Source organism: Pseudorasbora parva, chromosome 13, assembly GCF_024679245.1.
Source record: "Pseudorasbora parva isolate DD20220531a chromosome 13, ASM2467924v1, whole genome shotgun sequence".
NCBI classification, from domain to species: Eukaryota; Metazoa; Chordata; class Actinopteri; order Cypriniformes; family Gobionidae; genus Pseudorasbora; species Pseudorasbora parva.
This window is the reverse complement of record NC_090184.1, coordinates 25,227,499-25,251,164: the sequence shown is the minus strand read 5'-3', so window position 1 is coordinate 25,251,164 and position 23,666 is coordinate 25,227,499. Positions and strand designations below refer to the sequence as shown.

Sequence of the window (23,666 nt, the reverse complement as noted above, 5' to 3'; positions counted from 1 at the left end):
ATGCGGCACCTGTAGCCCACGGTGGCTCTGGATGTTTCTACTCCAGACTCAGTCCACTGCTTCCGCAGGTCCCCCAAGGTCTGGAATCGGTCCTTCTCCACAAGCTTCCTCAGAGTCCAGTCACCTCTTCTCGTTGTGCAGCATTTTTTGCCGCACCTTTTCCTTCCCACAGACTCCCCACTGAGGTACCTCGCAACAGCACTCTGGGAACAGCCTATTCGTTCAGAAATTTCTTTCTGTGTCTTACCCTCTCGCTTGAGGGTGTCAATGATGGCCTTCTGGACAGGGTCGGGTTGGTAATCTTACCCATGATTGCGGTTTAAGTAATGAACCAGGCTGGAAGTTTTTAAAAGCCTCAGGAATCTTTTGCAGGTGTTTAGAGGTAATTAGTTGATTCAGATGATTAGGTTAATAGCTCGTTTAAAGAACCTTTTCATGATATGCTAATTTTTTGAGATAGGAATTTTGGGTTTTAATGAGCTGTATGCCAAAATCATCAGTATTAAAACAATAAAAGACCTGAAATATTTCAGTTGGTGTGCAATGAATCTAAAATATAAAGTAAAGTTTAATTTTTATCATTACATTATGGAAAATAATGAACTTTGTCACAATATGCAAATTTTTTGAGAAGGACCTGTGTATGTGTATATATATATATAATATAATGACATGACACTAAAAATCTGTCATACTTGTTTGAGGACATATCCTGATTAAAAATTTTTTTTTTAATAAAAATGTAACCAGCTCTGACCTTTTTGTAAATTCCATGTGGGTGTGCAAGGTAAAAATAAAATGAAAAAAATCATATTTATCTACTGCCTTCGCACTTGTTCCGCACTTTGCTCAGTGTGGATCAAACATGGTAATGAAAAGAAATTGCTTCCATGTTGCCCCGTTACAGCTTCTTGCGTCTGCTGTCAACACATGAGCCTGCGAGGCAATTATTTGACTACATTTATAATTATTTTATGTTAGGAGCTGCAAAGATGACTGGCTGGGCAGAGAGACATGGGAAATCCTGTCACTTCAACTAAGCAAGACTCAGCAATACAGGCTTGCTGTTTCAGCTGATCTGTCAAGAGTGGAGAAACTTGATTATACATATAATCTATTAAAACACAGGTGATCAATAGCTCTGATAGTTGCTCTTTGTCATTACACCCTGAAGCTTGTCGTGTTTGCTCTAGCTCGTCCTTGAGGCCAGAGCCCCAGTTTATAGCCACAGTAAATCAGAAGCATGTTTACGGTGAGATCGGGACCAAATTATACAAGCAGTTCAGGGTAATTAAGCTAAAGGGGGATGTGAGAAGGATAAAGCCATTGTCCTCAGAAACGAGAGACTTCTGACCTGTTTCCTTACAGGAACTTGATGTGCTCCATGTTTAATATATGAAAAAAATGATCCTGATATGAAAATAGCACTTAAATGTGCAGTGTAAATTGTTGTATTAGCAGCACCAGACTTTATAATTTTAGTTGTAAAGAATACACACATACGTACGCATCTCCCTAATCTACAACTAAGCGAAGATGAAGGAGAGGAAGAATGTATTAGACTGGCGTCAGATGAGTTGGACCGTAATATATCAGAGGCTATATTTCGATAGTAACATTTGACAGGGATAAAGACAGAGAAATGGGTAAAATCCGTAACCGTGGCTATAGTGTAGGGGTAAGGCGCATATCATCAAGTTTTGACGCAACTAGGTCAAAGGTTCCAATCCGCCTTGTGTCCCACTCTCTCTACTCCCTTTTCCCATCACATATCAAATCGGAAAGGCATTTATTTTCAATAAGAATTGAGAAAATTTTAGGAAAGTGGAAATAAAGCATCTAACATGCTTAATAAGTGTTTCTCGGTTAGAGAGTGTGGCAAAAGGTGGATTCGAACCACGATTTGCGTCTAAACTTGATGACATGACCTTACCCTACACTATAGCCACGGTTACGGATTTTACCAATTTCTCTGTCTTTATCCCTGTCTAGCAGACGCACAGTACAAACTTCGGAGATGGTTACATCCACAAATAAGACCCTGGCAAACAGAAAGTGTGCCCGAACTACTTATTTCATTGGAGGCAACGAGATCTGCAAGAATACTTTTCTGTTTCTTATGGGCTGAATTTCCATAAACACCAAAGTTTGTAGTTTTGTGCACATACACATTCTCTCATGTTTAAACCTCCTGGCACCTACCTATTGTTATTAACTGTTGTTTTAATTGTAATCGTTAGCATCGTATCACTTGCCATAAACCCCCATTACTATAATGGGCTTTTATATGGTAATGGTAGCATCTGCTATCCTTTATTATTAATAGTATGCTGTCCGATTTTTCCAGTTGCGTCTGTCATTACTAGCAACCATGCAACTTTATGGGGGGGGGGGCTATATGGGGGGTATGGCTTATTTAAATGAGATGTAAATAAGCCCAATTGTCACTCCCAGCAGGTGAGAACTGTACAATCTTTAGAGGCTGTTTTCTCTCGTTTAAACTTTTCAAAATTCCTACAGTCAAATGGCCAAAACTTCCCCAAATATGATCAGATTTCATTGTGTTAAACATCGCTGGAAAGCTTGGAGACTACACTTTCAGAATCTTTGAATAACTCAAAATTCCCCAGAACCGACTTGTGTCCCACTTTCCTTGATTGGTTGTATATGTAAGCAAAAGCCAACATATATTAGTTCTGTGAAACAAAACCAATGTTACTCGCCTATCCCGAAGAAATAAAGCAACCTCAGCGTCCAATTCCTAGCCTTCCTGCTGCTTAACTTCTCTCCAGCTCTTGAAAGCTGATACGTCTTGCCTGATCGTAAGACTTATTTTGTTCAAAAGAGATTTTCCACATTTTTTATCTTCCACCTCTCTCTTTCTGTCGTTGCTTGGCTAATGTGTGTTGTGTCTTTTGAATAATGACATGCACCATGCGCTCCCTTCTTACCATCATTAGTAGACACGGCCTTTAATGCTTATTGGCTGCAAGTTTGTTTTGGTACTCAGCCTGAGACACTTTTAGTGTTTTTGAAATAACACTTACCCCAACTTTAACATTATTTAGAAGAAGACCAAGTTAAATATGAAAAAAAAAATTGTCTTTAGAATAGCATGCACCACTGAATAGTTCACATTAAGGCCTTGATGTGCATTAAAGCTGCACTATGTAATTTTTCAATCCTCTAGAGGGCACTTAAAAAAAAGGCATAGTTTTATGAGCTTAGAATCTTGGGACATGTGGTTTTCACCCCACAGTCGGTGGAAACGAATCAGGATAGGACTCGGGCAGAAATTAAGTTCATGGATGCGGTTATTAACGTTACTGTAGTATGAAGCAGAGCAGGACAGAGTGTTGTGGAAGCTGAGCAAGGCCGCTGGAGCGTTTGTTACGCAAACACACGGCTCGCGGGCAACGGGACTTGTATTATGACGAGACAAAGTCTCCGGTGCCATTTCTGCTTTTCCAAGTAATGCAACTCTGTTTATCATATTAGATTCATTTAGGTGTGTTTTAAATTATGACGTTACTCTGTGCATTCGCTCGGCGAATGGCACTTGTTGCACACTGCTAAGAGTAACAATTTCTGCCAAATAAGAACAGACACCGCAGATATGAGGCAATTGATAGGCTACTTCCTCAGACGTACTGGGTTCTTGTTTAAAATAGTTGGAAACATTTGGGATATTGTAAGAACTCAACTGAAAAAATATATAACACTGGCCTAGTGGTTTTTGGATATTTTACTGCAAAAGTCCTTCATAGTGCACCTTTAAGGAAAATAAATTGGGTCTGTTTTGTGTTGACTATAGTAGAACTTTATTGCTATCCTGATGATGTCCAATGAGATTCGACAGAGCAAGTTTCGAAACCTCTGGTTGGACTAGCCGTTGAAAGCTTGGCTTGCTTTGCATTTCGTTCTTTATTAAAGCTACACTGTGTAACTTTTTTAGTTTATTCTTAGCTAAAATCACTTAGTTCTTTCAAAAATATATGTGCTCATTAATGTATATTTACTTCTTTCAAGTAATAATGCAATCTCATAATTTTATAATATACCATTGAAAATACATAAGTGTTGAGGGTTCGGATGGCGGTCGCCATGTTGCTCCTCCATCTTGAAAGTACATTTGCCAAAGAGGGACATACCCGTAAATTCAAGCTTCGCTTTTCGCGTTTTTACACTCGATGGCACTGTGTCGCATGTGAAGTGGAGGATTGCTTGAGGCTTCTATATGATGATGGAGGATCATCACTCTTAAGCCCCTTTCACACTGCACGTCGGACCCGCAATATTCCCGGAACATTGCCGGGTCGCCTTCTGCGTGAAAGCAACCACGTCCCGGAATTGATTACCGAATTCGACCCGGGTCGGGGACCTAGTAACATTGCGGGATATGTATCAGAGTCGCCAAGGAAGCGGAAAAGAGAATTAAGACGTCAACGCGACAGGCAAATCAACAAGACAAAAGTAAATACTGGAGTGGCCTTTCCAAGATGGAAAGAGCTCATGAGGAGCAACGATTTTAAAAAGGACGCCGACGTTGCCTGCTTTCTTCTCGACAGGTAATATTAATTCAGCCTATTTGTGTATATTGGAAGTTTTATTGTTGCTTGGCTAATTATATCATGGTGTGCTGTGCATAACACTAGAACGACGTCTAGGATAGTTTTCCTCACGTCAATGATGAAAAAGTATTGTTTACCTTATAACATAAATCCGTGTTCTATGACGGATAACATGAGATTAATATTTTAATTGCATTATAATTTGTTTTCCTTACGCTAGTGGTGTTGTATAATATACAGAATAATGATAGCACTGATAAAAGTTACTTTACTAAGAGCTTGCATTCGTCTGGGAACCTGATAGCTGATGTTAGCAATGAACTGGTTATTATTCAGTTCTATTATTCATTTTACATAGATTAACTTGATCATAGATCATTTGGTAAATTAAATAACTGCAAATTATAATAGTTTTCAAAAATTACCTCATCACTTGAGTTGACGCAACACTCACCGAAGAGGTCGAACTGAAAGCCATGACTAAATCGGCCACCGTAGGAGTTGAAACGAAATCGAAATTGAGAGGAGCAGAAACTATTATTCACTGGATGGTCATATACCTTTTCACCGCTAGATGGGAGAAAATATCACACAGTGTAGCTTTAATTGAAATAGTTCTAAGCTTACCTGGTTATGATTTCACAGCATACCCACATCCATTTTAAACTTTCCCGGTGTTATCAGAGACACAAGTGGAATAATTATGAAGCGCAAACAAGTTTGAGTGTTTCTGTATCTGCCTATTTGTGTGTTGCTCTGTGCATTCATCATCCGAACCTGTTACAAGAGACACTGCTGCACCCTTAGAGATGATGGCATGATAAGTGTGTGTCAGTGGCAGTGTGTGCTGTGGAAAGTCACACTACAGCAGTGAGATGGGCCACCCTCCTGACAGACTCCACACAGTGGATGAATTATACATGACTAAAGCTGCAGCTCACAGCGAGGCTGGCTGACATTAAAGCAAAATGGCAATTGTGACACGTAACAGTTTTGATGTATTTAAAGCGCTCATGCTCGAGCAAGTGTGAGCTAAGTACATAACATGCTGGAATTCACTCTGAAGAATAATGTGCCATTTGAGGAATTAATCAGCACAGAAAACTAGAGTTTTTTTCCTCTCGTCACATATGGCATTCGTGGTTAGTAGCACAGACGGTTTTTCTATGATATCTTCTGTTGTCAAAGTTTCCAAGAGCAAAAAAAAAAAATATTCTTTTTTTTTTTAGAAAGAACAGATTTGTTTAGAAGTTATAAGGTTACGACAATGAGGAAGAACTAGTTTTAACTTATATTTTTTAGTATTATAAGTTTAAAAGGGTCATTTGAATTAAAAAAAAATATATAAATATAGTTGTAACACGCATGGTTTAAAACTGTTCACACATGTCAGGATGAGGAAACTTTGTGTATTTGCTAGTTGCCATATCAAAGTTATTTAGAGAAAAAAATTGTGCCAAAATTAAAAACTGATATTACTGAACATTTATTTAACCCTAGCAAAAGTAAATTTCTTACTTATGTTTATTTTTCATCTCTGTTTTGTGTTTATTTAAACTGGGTAAACCCAGCCTGATCTGCCAGCGATTTGATTTCACCCGGCAACATTCTGGAAACCTGTACATTAATTTCTACTACTTCTGTTACACTTTTGCAGGAACCAATCACAGACAGTCTTATCTACGTCCCTGGCACATTATTGGCGGGTTTAACACGATGACGGATAGAGAAAGGAGGGGTCGTTGCCCGTTGATCACTCCTCTTGTGGTCTGATTGGTTGAAGGACTATCCAATTGCGTAGCGAGTTATTTGTATAATGCCAGGTGATCACACCTCTTGTGCAGTAGAAAATACAGAGCAGACTCCCCAGACCAATGTTCAGTTTTAAATTGAGCTTGGTCTGGTGATAGCCAGTGTTAGAAGTGTTTATTTAAAATAAGACAAGTCTGATATTTTTTGAATATTAAATCTGTTATAAACAGTTGAGATAGTTCTTTAATTCTGATATTACCAGCAGAAGAGCTGCAGTTTAAATCCCTGTTACGTAGATGAGGAATGTTGTAACACTGCATTACACTGAGCCCCTATTAGAAATCTGTGTATTTTGGGGGGGCTAAAATAAAAAGTGGATTTACAGAAACTGAGAAAGTCAAAGAGTATTGCTCTTGGTTGTGCCCCGCTCTCTCTTGTTGCTGAAAAATTGTAATATTTATCTTATCTCTTATACCTATCTCATTAAGTTTTCAAAAATACACTGAAACGGTAATTTTGTGAAATATTATTATAATTTAAAAGAACTGTTTTCTATTATAATGTTTTAAAATGTAAATTTAATTATTTAATTCCGTTAAATATGAATTTCCAGCATCATTACTCCAGTCTTCAGTGTCACATGATCCTTCATAAATCATTCTAATATGCTGATTTTAATTCTATCGGAAAAATAATGATAAAAAATCTTCCTGTTCCTAAACTTTTGGTAATATGAATATAACCTTGAATTACATTTATTTTTCTTATGGCATTGGCAAACTATAACTTGTATAAAGCATAATTTGTTCCATACAGGAAATATATATTTTTTCTTCTTATAAATATCTAGATTTAATCTAGAATAATATCAGAGGTCCTTTTTATCCTAACATTTACATTTGGAACAATTCACCCTGCAAATATGAATATGAAAGTATAACATAAAAACCATAGACTGTACAAACAAATATGGACGTAGTGTCCGTGACGTCACCCATAGGATTCAGATGTGCCGTTCTGAAGCGTAAAGTAGAGACGAGCGCATGCCCGGATAACAGATAATGGGCAAGGAGGCGGCATGTGGGCGAAGCTTAGGTGACGCAATGACTAGCAGATAGATGGTGATCCACCTGTCACTCAAAGTAACCATACCTTTAATTATGCAGACATTCAAGCCTTTTTAAAAAAATCACCCCGCTCATAGTTTTCATGAAGGGCAAAATTTGCCGTATAGACCAAAAAACACAATTTGTACTAGGCTGTAAACATGTTTTTTTTTTTTTCTGCTGTAAAGTTGGGAATTTTAACATGGGGCTCAATGAGATTCTGCTCCCTTCTGGAGCCTGTCCCTAGTGGTCAGTCGATGAATTGCAGTTTAAATTACTTACATAATGGCTTCAACAGAAACTGGGGGAGGTTGTTGCTTGATAAAAACTAAAACTTGTTGGCAAAGTTTTCTGTTCTCATTTGGATTAGCTGTTTAAAAAGAGGTGGTGCAGAGGCATCTTTGTACGGTTTGTAGATGTCAAAGTTCACGTCTAATTCTGGTCATCTCTCCCTCTTCCTCTCTTTAATGAAGACGCCATCTCACCTTCCACTTCCAGGGCTCAGGCAGGTGGAAAATATGAGATAATAACAATAATCATCATTCTGTGAAAGCACCTGGTTGAAGGACATTGCTTTCACCGTATAATTTAAACAACTGCTTGTATTTGAAAATGGATAGAGCTTGAATGTTTCTCCTTGAAGAGATTTTATTGTATTTATTTTTTATTTTTTTCCTAATGTGTGAATTGTTAAAGGCAGGCCTCAACCACTCTGGCTCATTAGAAAGCAAAGAAAAGGAATAATAGGGAGGAAATTAAAGAGACGTGTGATTTTGGTTAACAGTAGCTGCTAATTGTTCAGTGGGATTTCACATTACTGCAGGTGGAGACCTCTAGCACTGAGGTGACGGCTCTCTGAATGAGGAACTCAGGGGACCACAATCTGGATGTGAATTCCAATAACCTCCCTGTAATTCTCAGGGTAGATTTACAGGTGACAGTACAGCCAAAGAGTGGGAGTCACCAACTGATTAGGGGATTTTATCACGCAGGTGTAAGGCTTTCCTTTAACCCAGTGTCATTCAGGGATGCCGTTCCATGATATTTATACTCAGACCGTCATTTTGCAACTGTTGATCATTGAAATGCAATGACTGATTATCCTCCTCTGTGGTTTGTAACTCAAAAATGAATGTTTTGTCTAGGGCTGAATAAAATTGAATAAAGTTATCAAATGTAAAGTAATGTACACCATTGTAGGGCTGAAACGATTCATCGAGTAACTTGAGTTAATCGAATCAAAAAAATCCTCGAGGCAAAATCATCTGCCTCGATGCTTCGCTTAGTCCATTTAACTACACACACATATTGCAGAAAGACATTTTTTGTGTAAGGACTCGGAGTATGAGCGGATTGCGGTTATATCCGCGGTTCAGGTGCATTTAAACATCCCAAAAATTGCAGGTGGATGAGAGAAATCGTTAATATTTTGATTTTAATAAAGACGCGGAACTCTCATATCACGCTAAAACGCAATGAATGCGTGTCGTTCTTTAACTTTCGTTTTCATCTCATGTCGAGATCAAAGACCGCAATGCGAGAGAGAGAGAGCGGGCGGGCATCAGCACTGGTAATATCATTTAATATCGCTGTTTTTAAATGAAGACAACTGTGTGTTGAGCTTCAGGATCCGACGCTGAACATTTAAGTTTCATTTGCGGCAGTACACGCGTCAGCTGAGGAGATACGAGCAACTCCAAACACATGAACGCGATGGAGTTTGCAGCTTTGCACATGGATCACCGTCATTGTGATGTGTGTGGAATCTTTAATGAGACTTTATATATCATACTTGATAATATCTTCGAAATGCATCATTAGATGTTCTCAATACTAGGCGCAACAAACATTAGAACAAGCTGTAACTCGCGTTCGTGATGAGCAGCGCTCGTGCTTTCAGAGCTGCGTGCTTTCATTGATTTGTGTAATTTAATCACACTTTAATCATATTTATAGCTACTAACTTAAAACAAGCTGTGTTACAATGATGAATGATTAGCTCAAAAGATCAGCATGTGTGATGTAGCTACTTTAACTGAACTAAACATATCTCACGTTTGATCATGTTCTAGCGGTTATTCCTCCGTGTGATGTATAGGTTGTCGACCCTGGTTTATGAAAATGTAATTTTGCCAAATAAGTTTTTTTGTTTTGTTTAGCAACCTTCTTCAGTGTAGCTAATATGAGACGATAGCATCGCGCTTAACACGGAGGATTTGAAGTTGTGACTACCGGGTGCGGGTGGAGGGTTTGTTTCTAACAGCTGATTCGGTGACGATAGAGCTGATCCGCACATCTCTTGTTCCAAGTTGACCTGTCCAATATGTTGCTCCAGTAAAGGAGTAAATAAGACAGTAAATGCTTATGTCATGCCTGAGCTGAAGCTGAAGCATGAAAGTTAAGTTGCACAACATAAATACAATGTTAAGTTATTTATATTATTTATAGAATATTTATAGAATATTAGAATATTTATATTATATAGAATTTATAGAATATTTATATTTATATTAGGATTATTGTTATTTATATTACTACTATTTAGATTTATTGGTTGTGGGTTTAGTTTTAGATTGAGCTATGTTTACCTTTTTAAAGTAATTTGAAATAGATTTTTATTTAATATGGCAATTGTATGCATTAAAATTGTTTAGTTTCACAGTTATTATTGTATGCAATTTCAGCAATAAAACTTAATTTTTCTAAAAAGAAAACAAATTAGATGTTAAATTTAAGATACCCGTCTTATTGTCTCTTATTGCTCTTTAATAAAGAAAAAGTAATTATTATCCGATTAATCGATTAATCGATTGATTAAATGGTAGATTAATCGATTACAAAAAGAATCGATAGCTGCAGCCCTACACCATTGTATACATTAAATATAGATACAAGAGTTTTTCATTCAAGAGCAGAGTGATTTTATCTTTGTCTTTTGTTGTTTGATTAACAATAATGGCTGCAGCAGGCTTAGTCTTCTGAATGAACTTTTAAACCTCGCAGCTTTCTGTTGAAACATACCAACATACCAAATTGAACATGCAGTAAGGGAAATCTGAACTTTTTCACCCTCACACACAATTGCCAAACACTCTGATTCGTATTGAAATGACACGATTCCGCCCGAGACGTTTTCACAGAGCAACGTGACCGCACCCTGAGAAACAGATGGAAATGTAAGTTGTTATTCAGTGATAATCTGCTCTTTTAAAGTTGTAGAAGTTATATAGGCACAAAACATAATTTGATGCCACTGACATTCAACATCATTGGTTCTCATTTTATGTGACTACAAGACTACAATCAGTGACATCAGTAGTCTAATGCTAAAATATTTGGTGTGAATAATTGGTGTGAAACTTCAGGCCTGTTCTTCATAGTAAGCAGTAAAATGGCTTCACAAGACATGTGATGTTGCGCTTGAGTTGAAAGGACTTCTTTTATGATACTTTTTTTCCCTTTTTTTATAATCCTTTCAGACCCCATTTCCCTTCACAGCACATTATTTAACATTTTCCCTTTTGTGTTTAATGGAAGAAAAGAGTGGTGAAAATGGTGAACTATCACTTTAAGGAACATCAGAGATGTAGGTCTGTTTGCTAATTTCCTGAGCCTGATTCTGCCCAGGGGACGACTCTGTTTAACTTGGACAGATCTTTTGCTTGAGGATTTTCCTAGATTTCTGTGTGAGCATCACAATCCCGTCTGTGCAAACTCTCAGCTTGCTGCCAGAATCAATACCTTCCTCCTTGGAAATGTATGGCACAACTCTCTATCAATTTTAATTGAATATAAAAAAAACAAACAAAAAAACAGATCTGCATGGATGCAACCACTCAAATATTTAGCCTTTTACCATCTAATATAAAGAGATATTTGATCAGGTCAAGCACAACCATAACTGTAACAACCTTGAACTTTTTCTTGGCATTAGGACAAGCCTTAGAGGTTCATCTTGGTCTAGTAGAAGTTAAGCCAAATGCTTTAATTAAGCTGAACCATCTGCCTCAGTCAAAAATTTCACTGTATATACACAGTCTCATACACTTTTTGTGAGCCTCTATAATGACCTCACAAAGCCTCAGACATCTACGGAGCCCCTAAAGGGACATGGTGGTGGAAAAAATGTAGGATTTACGGGGAGAAAAATTATAATTCAAACCGTTTGCGTTCCTTCACAAAACTTTTGCACTCCCCCAGGGAAACGTTGCCTTCCCTCGCAAAACTTTTGCATTCCCTCACAAAGATATTTTAATTCCGACGCAAAACGTTTACGTTCCCTCTCAAAGAATTACATTCTCTCATAAAACCTGCTGTGAGTAGTCTACACTTCCTGTTTAACTCTTTGCCCACCAGCGTTTTTCAAGTTGCCCGTCACTGCCAGGGTTTTTGACAATTTTCACAAAAATGTAATAGCCCATAGAATATTTAGTTTAATGAATATCTGAGCAATATATTAAAATAAAGAGCTGACCCTCTTCTTTTAAGCAAACAAACAAACAAAACAATTCTAGCTTCATGCATTCCTTTTTTATCAACAATTGAATATGGGTACGTTTAAAAAAAAAAAGCAATATTTTGAACAAAAAGCTTAAAAAAATCACGTTTTTGTGTAAGACTGTTTCCAGATCAGATTCAGAGCAATGATCAAACACAGATGGAGTAGGTCAAGTCCATAACAGGCCTAATGCTTGCACAGTCCTGTAGCTCGTCCTGGGTCCACGTTTTATTCACTAACATTATAGTTTTGAATCATATGCATTTGATTACATGCGTTCGCTTGTTTTATTGCGTCTTACTTGCATGTATTTTAATCAGAAGATTCAGTACTTATTCAAAAGATGCGTAATAGCGCCGCCTAGCGTCCAACATTGAAAACACGGAAACCCCGAAAATTCTGTTTTTGGCCTGGATGCGTTTTCTCACAAATAACGGAAAATTCCGTGTTTGGCGGGGAAAGAGTTAATGTCCAGCAGGCAGTGTTTCCAACAGCTCAGTATTATAACAATGGAGCAGTTCATAGAGTTTTAGTTTGAACTTGGATTTATGAAATACGGTCAGTGCTTAGGACAAGTAGTTCAGTAAAGTTGTATAACTTGTGTGCGCTAAGCATTGTTACAACACAAATGGCACATCTTTAACATAGACGAGTTACAACCTTATTTTCCTTGAAACGAACCTTATAACATGAGATCACTATGAGCAGACGGCTGAGAGACAAGTCCGAAGGGACCGACTGCAAAATGCAAAACCCGAAAAGCGTTACTACAAAAAAATCCAACTTCAGTATTATACACCGCAGTGCCACCTAATCCATTTTACACATCAATAGCAGGAGAGCAGTGATGTGTTAACTAAATTTGGTGATGGTAGCCTACAGTACATTACAGTGATGTTGGCTGAATATTTTTCATAAGCCTAATAAAATCATAACAATGATGCAAAAGCACATTTTATCAAAAAGTTTTGTGGTATGAGCATAAGACCACTGAAGTGTAAACTGAATTTGGAGACACTGCAGTGTGTAGCATTGAAGTTAATGACTTAAGTAATGCTTTTCGGAATTCAAATCTGTGAATATATGGCCAACCTTACTGAACTCCTTGCACTAACCACTGTATTTCTTTATACTTTATACTTAAGTCTGAGTTTAAATATATATCTATGAACTGCTCCATTGTTTACATATATTATTATTATTATTATTATTAATAATCTAATATTATTAATATTATTATTATTTTTATTTGATTAAAATATTAATGCAATTAGGTAGGGTGAAGTGTGGTGGTGAGGAATTGCATTATTTTATTATTAGTGTTACCACCCACCTTTGTTGCACTTGACCCTAATTAACATGGTTTAGTGATAAACAATTTCATTCTGAATTAATTTGTTGCAGATAAATATGGCCATTTTATATCAGTTTGAGTCACATTGTTTAAAACCCCTGAGTTACAAGCCAAATGTGTTCCAACACTCCCCAGTCTCTCCTTACTAACGATCAATGATGAAACATAAAACCCACAGAGCTCTGTCTGTCAAGTACAGCAATCTTGTAACAATTGATACATTTTTATGCCTCTTGTCTCTTTTGTAATTATAAAGTTTTATTAGGTGTTTGTGGAAGATTAAAACACTATTAGCGCTGCTCCAGCTGTCAGGTTCTCCAGCTGTTCTTTTTGTTTATGACCAAAATGTTTTATGACATCCACATTTAGTCACCTAAACAATTATGGTTAATGAAATGCGGTGCTGGTACAGTGGGCAGGAGAAACATTGGTGAAGGGTACTTTGTTGTTGTGTCATGTTGGTGTGGAGAGAGAGAAGCAAAGATGAGACACAGTGGGATGAACAGTGTGTAGTTTAAGATACATACAGAGAGAGACAGATAATATAAAACTGGTAACACTAGTTCCAATCTTCATTATTAAGTAGTTGCTTGTTAGCATGAATATTTCTAGGATATTGGCTGTTTATTGGTACTTATAAAGCACATATTAGTGCCTTATTCTGCATTACCATGTTCTACATCCCCTAATCCTACCCAATACCTACACTTAACAACTACCTTATAAACTATTAACAGGCAGTATTTAGGAGTTTGAGGAAAAAGTTGTCCGTTAGTGAGAATTGGACCCTAAACTAAAGTGTGAACTAACATTTATATATTTGCAGGCTGTAGTAATGTGCCTCTGTTATGGATGTCAATTTTATTCTGTTTATTTTCATGAATGAACCTCTGCCTTTCCACTATTACACCTTTGAAGAGGAATCATTAAAACCTCAACAGCTGTCAATGCTTTTTATTATATATGAACCACATGATTGGAGGGGACAGATCACTCCCTTCCAAATAATTCCGTTTCTAATTGGCTTCATGTTTCTTTCTTTCTCTCTAGGTGGTGGAAACCAATCTCGTGGCTTTCGACTGTCACTGGATCATCATAAATGAGGTGGGTTCCTCCTAACAATTTAGTGATAAATCCAGTTTATTCCTTTTTGTAAGCACATTTGAATATATTTACATCTTTACATAGCGATTTGTCTAAGTGAGAGGCGGACAAGGGCGCATTCGGAGCCTGATAAAGGTGGCCAGATAAGGACAAATTACAGTTCAATGATTTAAATTAGATTTGGCAAGCAGTTAGTAGTGCTCCAAAATAATTCAGCACTTTCCTTAACGAATAAAGCATTTTTCCCAAAATGATCCTGTGACAAGGAGAAGACAATGAAGATATAGACCTTGAGCTCATCTGCCTGAATTATAGCTATTTCAATAACTTAAAAGTCACTCTCTATGGTAACCTCTATTAATCTTTTTGGTTTTATTTTAAAAGGCCATATAAATCAGTTTTTATTGGTCTTTTTAAATAATAGACTTCAGTGCAGTATGAAACCATGCTGAGACAAATTCACTCCCCAGGCCAAAAACACCTTGTTCTGAATTACAACAGTTTGAAGCCGGCTCGATTGTTCAGACGCTAGGCTCAACCAGTAATGTTGTGGTAGTAAGGACTCATTTGTATTGATTGTTTTTCTTGAGACCAAAAGAACTAACTTAGTGTAAAATAAATGAAAAGTCCACCAAACAGTTGCTGTTCCTCGATGAGTGCAGCACCAGCCGCTTTGCAACATCTTTTGAAGTTAGGAAAATGTTTTTTTTTTAGATATGTTTTAAGGTCCTCAATGCAAAGCAGCTGGACCTGACAGTCCATGCAGATGAGCAGTGCAACTCATTTAACATGCAAGCAGGACATTGACAGCTGCTACTTAAGTCTTAAAGGCACAACAGCAAAAAAAAAGACACGAAAAAGACTATTTTAATTCCAAGAGACTGCATGAGGAAGAGAAATGGGCATGACATATTACAAAAAGAAATGAAAGATTTGACCCCTTTACAAAAATTAGTACAAGATCAAATGATCTTTCAGATATGCAAAAAAGTTTCATACATTTGATAGAATATTTAAGACTTTTTAGAGTAACCTTTCGGATAACCTTTTAAAGGGTTAGTTCACACAAAAATTTAAATTCTGTCATTAATTACTCACTCTCATGTCGTTCGACACCTGTAAGGCCTCCGTTCATCTTCGGAACACGAATGAAGATATTTTTGTTGAAATACATTGGCTCAGACAGGCCTTCATTGAAACCAATGTCATTTCCTCTCTCAAGACCCATAAAAGGTAGCCTGATAAGCCAGACCCACATCAAGATGTTTGGTCTGGAAACTCACCATTGACAGCTCAATCCGAGGGGCGGGATAAACGGTTGTCTTTCAAACTCCCTCTGCACGGCGTGTACGCAATTGGATAGCGCTACAACCAACCAGAGCAACGAAGGAGAAGCAGAGATCGTTGACAGATTAAACTTTCGCCGTATCTGGTGGGCAAAACTCAGAACACATCTTCCCTTCTTAAGAATAACTTCATATCTGTTCTTTGTTCTTTTCTCAGAGAAAAGCTCAACTCCAAGTCTTCCAGAGTCGCGGTCAAAGCTGATTCGAAACACCGCCGTTAACCAGTTTCTGTGTTTACTAGACGCACGCAAAGACAACTCTGCTGTCATTATGTTAAGCCCCGCCCACTGATTCGACTCTTTACATGATGTGATTGGCCCGACTAGAGTTTGTGATATATTATTATATTGTGATGGGCCAATTTCTAAACAAAGCTTCGATCCAGTATGAATCAGTGTATCAATTCATGATTCAGATCGCCAAAGTCAAGTGATTTTAGCAGTTTGGTGGTTTGACACTCAAATTGATACACTGATTCATAACTTTGAAGCTTTGTATTGAAATCAGCCCATCACCATATAAGTTGCTATTTAATTTTTTTGCTTCATAAAACGAATGTAGAACCACTGTAGTGAGATGAGCTTTGTAACGACGTCTTTAGTGCCTTTTGTGGGTCTTGAGAGAGGAAATGACATTGGTGTCAATGGAGGCCTTTCTGAGCCATCGTATTTATTTTTGGGTGAACTAACCCTTTAATGCTGTCAACTTACTAGGACTCACCAGTTCAGGCAGATGGAGAGTTTAGTGCATCTGAGGAAAATGTTATGTCCTCGTAAATAAAACACAAAGGCACATGACGTTACCTTGACATGTCCCTGTGTAGACACGCATTGCTCATGGTTGGCCTTACTTGACAGCACTCATAGGGGACAAAACAAGCAGCTGCCAAAACCTGAACCCTAAAATTGGGCCATAACCCTGTAGGCTCATATTTGTGTCATTCTAATTTAGCGCTCCTAATTAAGCATCAAGGGCCTTTGCGTTTGTCATCCGGGGGTAGAATAAGCCACTCCGTGTTGGTATTTTCAGGTCTGCAAAAGCGTGATGTCCTTGTGCTCTTGAAAGTTGGGCAGCAGACTGTAAAGGCCTCACATGCCCTCTTGTGATGTCTCCTACATTATCTGCCATCATTCTTACCACATTAATTAACAGCAGCACGAACATCATTTGACAGCATTCAACTGTGCGTCAGGCGAGATTTTGATTCGTCCGATCAGAAACCTTAAAATTACCTTTCAGATAACAGGTTGCATCGTAGACAACTTTAATTTTAATCTTATTGAAGGCTGAACGGCTTCGACATTCCAAGTAAGTTCCTCGCCGGTATGCCACAAGTTCAGATTTAATGACGTACTTCATGAGAGCCAGTCACCAGCAATCACAGCTTTGCAGGTGAGAATGAAACTCAAAAGTGAAGGCTGTCAGAGGGAACAGCTTGGCCGCTCTGAAGTCTACCTTCACTGGGGGACGTTCCCTGTCCATTCTCATCTCATCATTCCCAGCTCGCTCACTTCACTCTGCCCGTCTGTGGAAAAGATGGCTTCGGGCTAAAATTAGCAATCATTCCTCCCAAGGCTGCGCAAGGACACGCGAGCGCACACGGTCATGTCTTTCTGGCTTTTGGCAGCCCCCTGAATACTCATTCATGAGAATAATTGTAATACTAATGATGATTTTTATGTAGTTATGTTTCTTGTATTTAAATTAGACCCAATTTCTAGCTACTGGAGACCGGAGAATGTGACCTTGACTTGATGAGAGAGGACAACTTAACCATGTGTGAAGAAAGTTTAGTTTGTGTGTCAGTACCGGTGTCAGGAATTCTCATTTTTAATGAAGGGGCAAGATTTGTTTAACTGGAACTAATTTTCCCCTTGGTTAGAGCTTTTTTAACCATATAAAAAAACAGTGTTGTCCATTTAACATCATTTCAGTCATTTCATTGAAATTAATTCAGAATCTGATCAAACACTCTGCTAGAATTAATTGGGGGAAAAGTACTGTATAATCTAATGTATGTTAAATTCAGTACTAGATTTTCACATTTTTAGTATCAGTGTCATTTTTCTTGTGTTTGGTGGAATTTAGCCCCTGATAGCAGGATTATTCTCTGACAGTTGGTACAGTTAATTTTTTATATTTTAAAATATATAATTTAAGAAAGTTAATCTGTTATATACTTTGTCGTTATGTTATTTATGGTTGGGTTCTTATCAGTGAACTTATCATTAATTGTTAATGTAATGTAATTAAGACTTCCCCAAGGCAACTAATCTTTTGTCGAATAGTCCATGCTTAGAAAATATTTTCAGATGACATGCAGTTAGTATTCCCCCTATATAGATTATGTAATTTGTCAACACAGGACCACCAAAAGTGTTTGATTTAGGCCTGGTTTCACAGACAGGTCTTAGATTAAGCCAGGATTAGGCTTTAGTCGAATTAGGACATTTATATAGCTTTTATAAACATGCATTAGAAAAACATTTTTTGATTTCAATTCATTCAGATAATACATTTTACAGCCAAAAAGATTATTACGCCACCATGCCACATCTACAAAGTATGCCATTATCAGTTTTTTGGACATATACCTTTTATTGTAGTGACACAATAAAGTAGTAGAAGTCGAAGTACTCTCAAAAGTGCTATTCCGCCATACATTATAGTTATCTTTTTTAACCCGCTTAGAAAAGCGCCACGTTTTATTTTGTGTCACCATACTTTCGCCGTTCAACTATTTGTGTATTTTAATAGGGAAAATGTGGAGGTGTTTGGTCGCTTCTAACTTTGATCTCTGTTTGGTACCTAATGAATGAACTGGGCTTAGTGGGCATGAGCTAAATGTCATCAGAATGTCACCGCGCATCAGAGCGATTAAGTGCACGCACTGAGACGACAGAGGTATGTATCAGCTCATCTTAGTTAAGGGAATAACATAGTTTAAAATGAAAAAAAAAACGGTGTAGTATCCCTTTACATAAACTACCATTGTTGTGCAGTTGCCGGCGACGTGTTCGTCTTCACTTATACACAGTTGACCAGTTTACACACACCTGCAAATATAAGTTTGATGACATTTTGGATAACAGACTAAATTAATGTGCATTTGAATGATGTTTGTGTTCAGAACTTCAGCTGTTCATTAGCAGTCATGAGCGTGAGCACGTTTCTTCTCCGTGTCAGTGGTTCCCTTCACATGCCTTTGAACGCAAAACTGTGCAGGTTAATTTTATGTCGACATTGTCTAAAAATCCAAATGCAGCTGTAAACGTTATAACAACGCAAAGATATGCAATGATATTGGGGCTACAGGTGAAATGCCATAAATAATGCTCGTCTCTTCTGTGTTTGCTGCAAAGATCTCTAATTATGATTAATACTATAATAATTTATATAAGTTAAATATAATATTGTTTGAGATTGAGGATATTATCTACAGTTACCTGTGCAGTAAGAACGGGTAGTAATGTTTTGGTTGCTACATTGTTGTTTCATATTTAATCTCTAACCCTTTTTCTTTCTCTCAAACAAAAGTTTGTTATTCACTGAAGTGAAAATCATGACTGTAATATTTTCCCAGGACCTACTTCTGCTCTTTTCTTTTTTTCTTTTCCATTCAATTGTGAAGCAGAGGCTCTTCTCAGCAAGATACTTTTTATCTCCATAGCCTATTTACACTGCACATGGAAAATCCCTTTTCTTTTGACATTATTTTTTCTTTCTCTGCACTTTTCCTCTCACGTTCTGCAGGAGATTTCAGACATGGATGTGCAGGAGCTGGTGATGAAGTCTATAGGCCGCCTGACCCTGGTGAGACAGACCTTTCCTTTCTCGCAGAACACCAGCCAGCGCTGCGTCAGGCACAACCACCGCATCAACACATCCCTCTGCGACCCCAAAGACCCAAAGGCACAGATGTTAGAGGTGCGATTCATTCCCCCATACTCACATTTTTCATATTCATTCAAGTTAATAATAATTCATTTGCCTTGAATACCTTCATTTCCTTTTTTGATTGTGTCCATTAACTGTCATCATTAGCCTTTGAGCTAACTTCCTTAGAAAACTAGAACATGTCAGTGTGAAAATTAGCAATCTTGTTTTGCTGGGTTTTTAGTTCTTTTCATTGCGCCTGTGGGTGCCATTCCTGTTTTCTACTATTTATCCAACTGATTGCATTTATCACATGTAAATTTACACAAACGACAACAGAAATTAACAGATGTGATGTGTATTGAGCCGCATTAAATACTGGTTAACATTGCACAGCATATCAATATACGTTTTTGAAGCTCCTACTCAATATTAATTCATAGTTGCGTGGGTGTGTGTTGGTATCAACAAGACAAATATATATAATATATATATTTTTCAGTAACACTTTAGTCTGGGGGACTAATATGTACTATTAACTACGACTTTTGCCTCAATAAACTCCTTATTTACTGCTTATTAATAGTTAGTAAGGTAGTTTTTGTAGCATTTAAGTTTAGGTATTGGGTAGGATTAAGGGATGTAGAATAAGGTCATGCAAAATAAGGCATTAATATGTGCTTTATAAGGACTAATAAACAGCCAATATCCTAGTAATATGCATTCTAATAAGCAACTAGTTAATAGTTAATAACCGAACCTTAAAATAAAGTGTTACCTTTTTTTTTTTAGCAAAGCCAGACAATATTTCAGATATTTATGATGTATCACAATGATTCTAATTTTATTATTCGAGGGTTCAAGTACGTAGCGATGAAACCCTATTGTTATTATTATTATTTTTTCCTTGTCCTAAGACTCGTGAGAGTGTTTAAGAAATCAGAGTGTCTATTCACAACAAGTGCAAATAGTGTGCCCTGTTGGCAAGTGCTATTCACACTATTTCCGCCTAACAATGCCTGGCTGTGCCAAACAAGATTTTTTTTAAAAACACCCACAGTACAACATCCTCCGTGGCGCAATCAGTAAAGCGTATGCATGGCTAATAGACCACTGTTTTGTTGCGATCAAACCGGCTTCAAATCCGCCTTTTGCAAAGCTTGCTCATCTCACTTTTCTCATCACAAATCACATTGGAAAGACAATGTGTGTTAAGAAAATGTTCTAAATGTGGAACTAAAGTGCCAAACAAAATGTTTAATAATAATAATAAAAGCATTTATTGGGTAGGGTTAGTGATAGGTGTAAGGAGGGCTTTTATTTTCCCTGTAAGACGGCATTCCATTTAATCATTTAAATACAAATAATAATTTACACTGTTTGTGTACAACAATTTACACCTTAAAAAATGGCATCACAGGTCATCATATAGCTTTGCTTAATGTTTTACAGTATTTTTAATTTCATAAAACTATCTTGGCTCTAATGGCTGTTTGGTTGAAATTGTTTTTGTTAATAGTTTTTTTGTTGAAAAAACAAACACAATTATTGATATTTCATACAATTATGAATCCAAGTGGCAAGCCAAATTGTAAACAAATTATACTAGACTTAAAATAAATTGAACTTCTCAAGGGAAGAAAAGTTATTGTCTAAATTTATAATTGTCATTTTAAAAGGATATTTTGGTGTATTTGTTTATTTAATTTTTTGAATGATTCTTAGTGTCCAGATACATTTAGGGTTTATACATTTATACTTACTGAATTTCATCAAAAGACAGACAGATGTTGAGATATAATATAATTCAGCACTTTTTCAGAATGTTAGATATGGTGGGACAGGTGGGACAGACTCTTGCCTACTGTATAAGCAGGTCATATTTGACATTAAGAATTCAGTTCTGCTCAGTGCTCAGGAGTCCAACCCGGAAGAGCCCAATTTTGCCCTTCACATCCCTCTTTCTTGACATATATCCCACCTTCCCTTTGAAACCCATGTGTACCCCCCATTCCCTTTAAACCACCAATAACCTTCCCTGGAGAGACCCACTAACTCCTGCACTTCAAACAGACTTAATGGATTTCCCTGGTCAGCCGATCTTCTCCCCCCTGAATTTAACCCAGTCTTTGTCTGTTTACCCCCTTGGCACTGGCAGCTTTGTTGCTTCAGTGGTCTCAACTCCTCCTGCAAATGCTATATCATGAAATGGCCTTCCCAGAAAACAGCCCACCCCAAAACTACAGCATCTTATGCCATTTCACTTTGTGTCCAAGACATGAAACATAAATCAATAAGAAAGCCCTTTTTCTCTTGAAGCTAAAAAAATACAGTAACAGGGACAAGCCACAATGCTCAACACATAAAAACGCTGTTCCTTTGTAGTCTTGTGGATTCCCTGTCAAGTCTGCTTCTTTGGGTCATTGGTCCTTTTATTCGCCTATTCTCCATGTTTTGTGGAAGTCAGGAAGTGTAAATACAAGCACCACTAGTGATTCCACTCTGTGTTGGGATGTTGAAACCGTGTTCCCTTGAAAAATGGAGAATGAGCTTGTCTTAACTAGACTGAGAAAAAATAGATGAGAGCGTCATCCCTGGAAACACCGTTGTTTTATTCTCCAATCTGCTTTGAAGCCGATGTACACATATACTTCATAATTGGCAGTTTGTTTGGTGGCTCTCAAAGCCATTACAGCCTTATAGTGGAGCGTATCTACAAATGCCTGTTGATGGAGCCAACAGAGCGTGACTCCCAGCATAATTAGAATAGCCTTTTCTTTGTGCTTCTCTGATTACTGGTGAACTTCTTTTTTCAAAGTGTGTATGTGAATAGCTTACCTGACGGATTGCGTTCTTTAGAAATATGGCAAAGCAAAGCTGATGGCGAGAGGTTTTTCTCAGGTATTTTCCAACATGGTTTGGAATTACTCAGACACTCGATACAGTGTCAAGTATGCAGTGCTGTGCAGGTTAATAAACAACACTGGAAACCTAATGACCGCTCCACTCTATTTATTACCTTCTCATTAAACCGGAGACAACACATGGGCTAGATCAGAGCCGTGCAATCGATCAGAGTGGAATTAACGGCCTAATTTGTGCCGACACCACAGAATGTTGTGTTTTAAAGTGTATGAGTAAAGTTGTCAATTGTCTTGTGTACTACGTAATTATGTGTAATATGTAATTTCACAGGATAATTTCGAGCTACAGGTAAATCAAGTGAAAAATGTTGATTTTGAGGTTTTCACAAAAATTTGTTCATGAAGCCCTTGTCTAGCAATCCCAATAGCAATTAAACATTTAAAAGTATTTTAAGTTTTCTGAGAGGAGTACCTTTCCTTTGTCCTTGAAAGACACCCGAGACAGCGCAGTCCCGATATGCACATATACTACACATAATTATAGTATTTCAAAATATCGGTCATGGCAAGTATTCACACAAACATTATCTGTTATGTCTTAAGTCAACGTTTGGCTAGCTGTATAGGTGACAAACATCTGATGTGTGACATTATTAGATCAGTGCCGTACATTATGTCTTTATAGGCTGTCTATCTCATTTATGTTAATCAAATAATTGTGGTTTCATGGGGGAAAAAAAATATATATTTTTTTCTTATAGATATTTGGTTTTGGCTGGGTGTGTGCCAAATTTGGTGTTATTACCAGGGATTGTAAAGGTTCCATTCTTCATTTTCAAAGTTTTGATTATGTTTACAGTGTGCAATATAACATGAGTTCATGTTTCGCGTGTAAAAAAAAAACAGTATTTTCACACTATTTACTTATCTGTACAGCGCTGTTTCCTCTGTCCTAAAAACGGCCTGATGATTTCCTTGTTCTATGAAGTCCCTCCTTCAAAAATACATAACGAGTTCTGATTGGGCCAGCGCTTCCCGTGTTGTGATTGGACAGCAGCATAGCGCACTTAGCGTAATTTTTTGTCAGATTTTTCCCCAGGATGCTATGAATATTTTCTACAAATATTTATATAAAAACTGACCTCATATATTATAGAAATGTATTTCCCTGTATTTAGGGAAAACACAGGATTAT

At 37.4% G+C, this 23,666-nt stretch overlaps 1 protein-coding gene across 5 annotated transcripts in view; it reads left to right on the top strand.

Moving 5' to 3' along the window:
- grid2 (glutamate receptor, ionotropic, delta 2) overlaps window positions 1-23,666 on the top strand; it is a 577,686-nt gene that overhangs the window by 352,449 nt on the left and 201,571 nt on the right. For all 5 annotated transcript variants that reach the window (XR_010897547.1, XR_010897548.1, XM_067413614.1 and 2 more), the window contains 2 exons: window positions 14,332-14,385; window positions 19,485-19,658. Coding sequence is in view for 3 of the 5 variants with exons in the window: in XM_067413614.1 (XP_067269715.1) it covers window positions 14,332-14,385; window positions 19,485-19,658 (228 nt within the window). In the remaining 2 variants the exon portion in view is untranslated. The remainder of the gene's footprint in view (window positions 1-14,331; window positions 14,386-19,484; window positions 19,659-23,666) is intronic.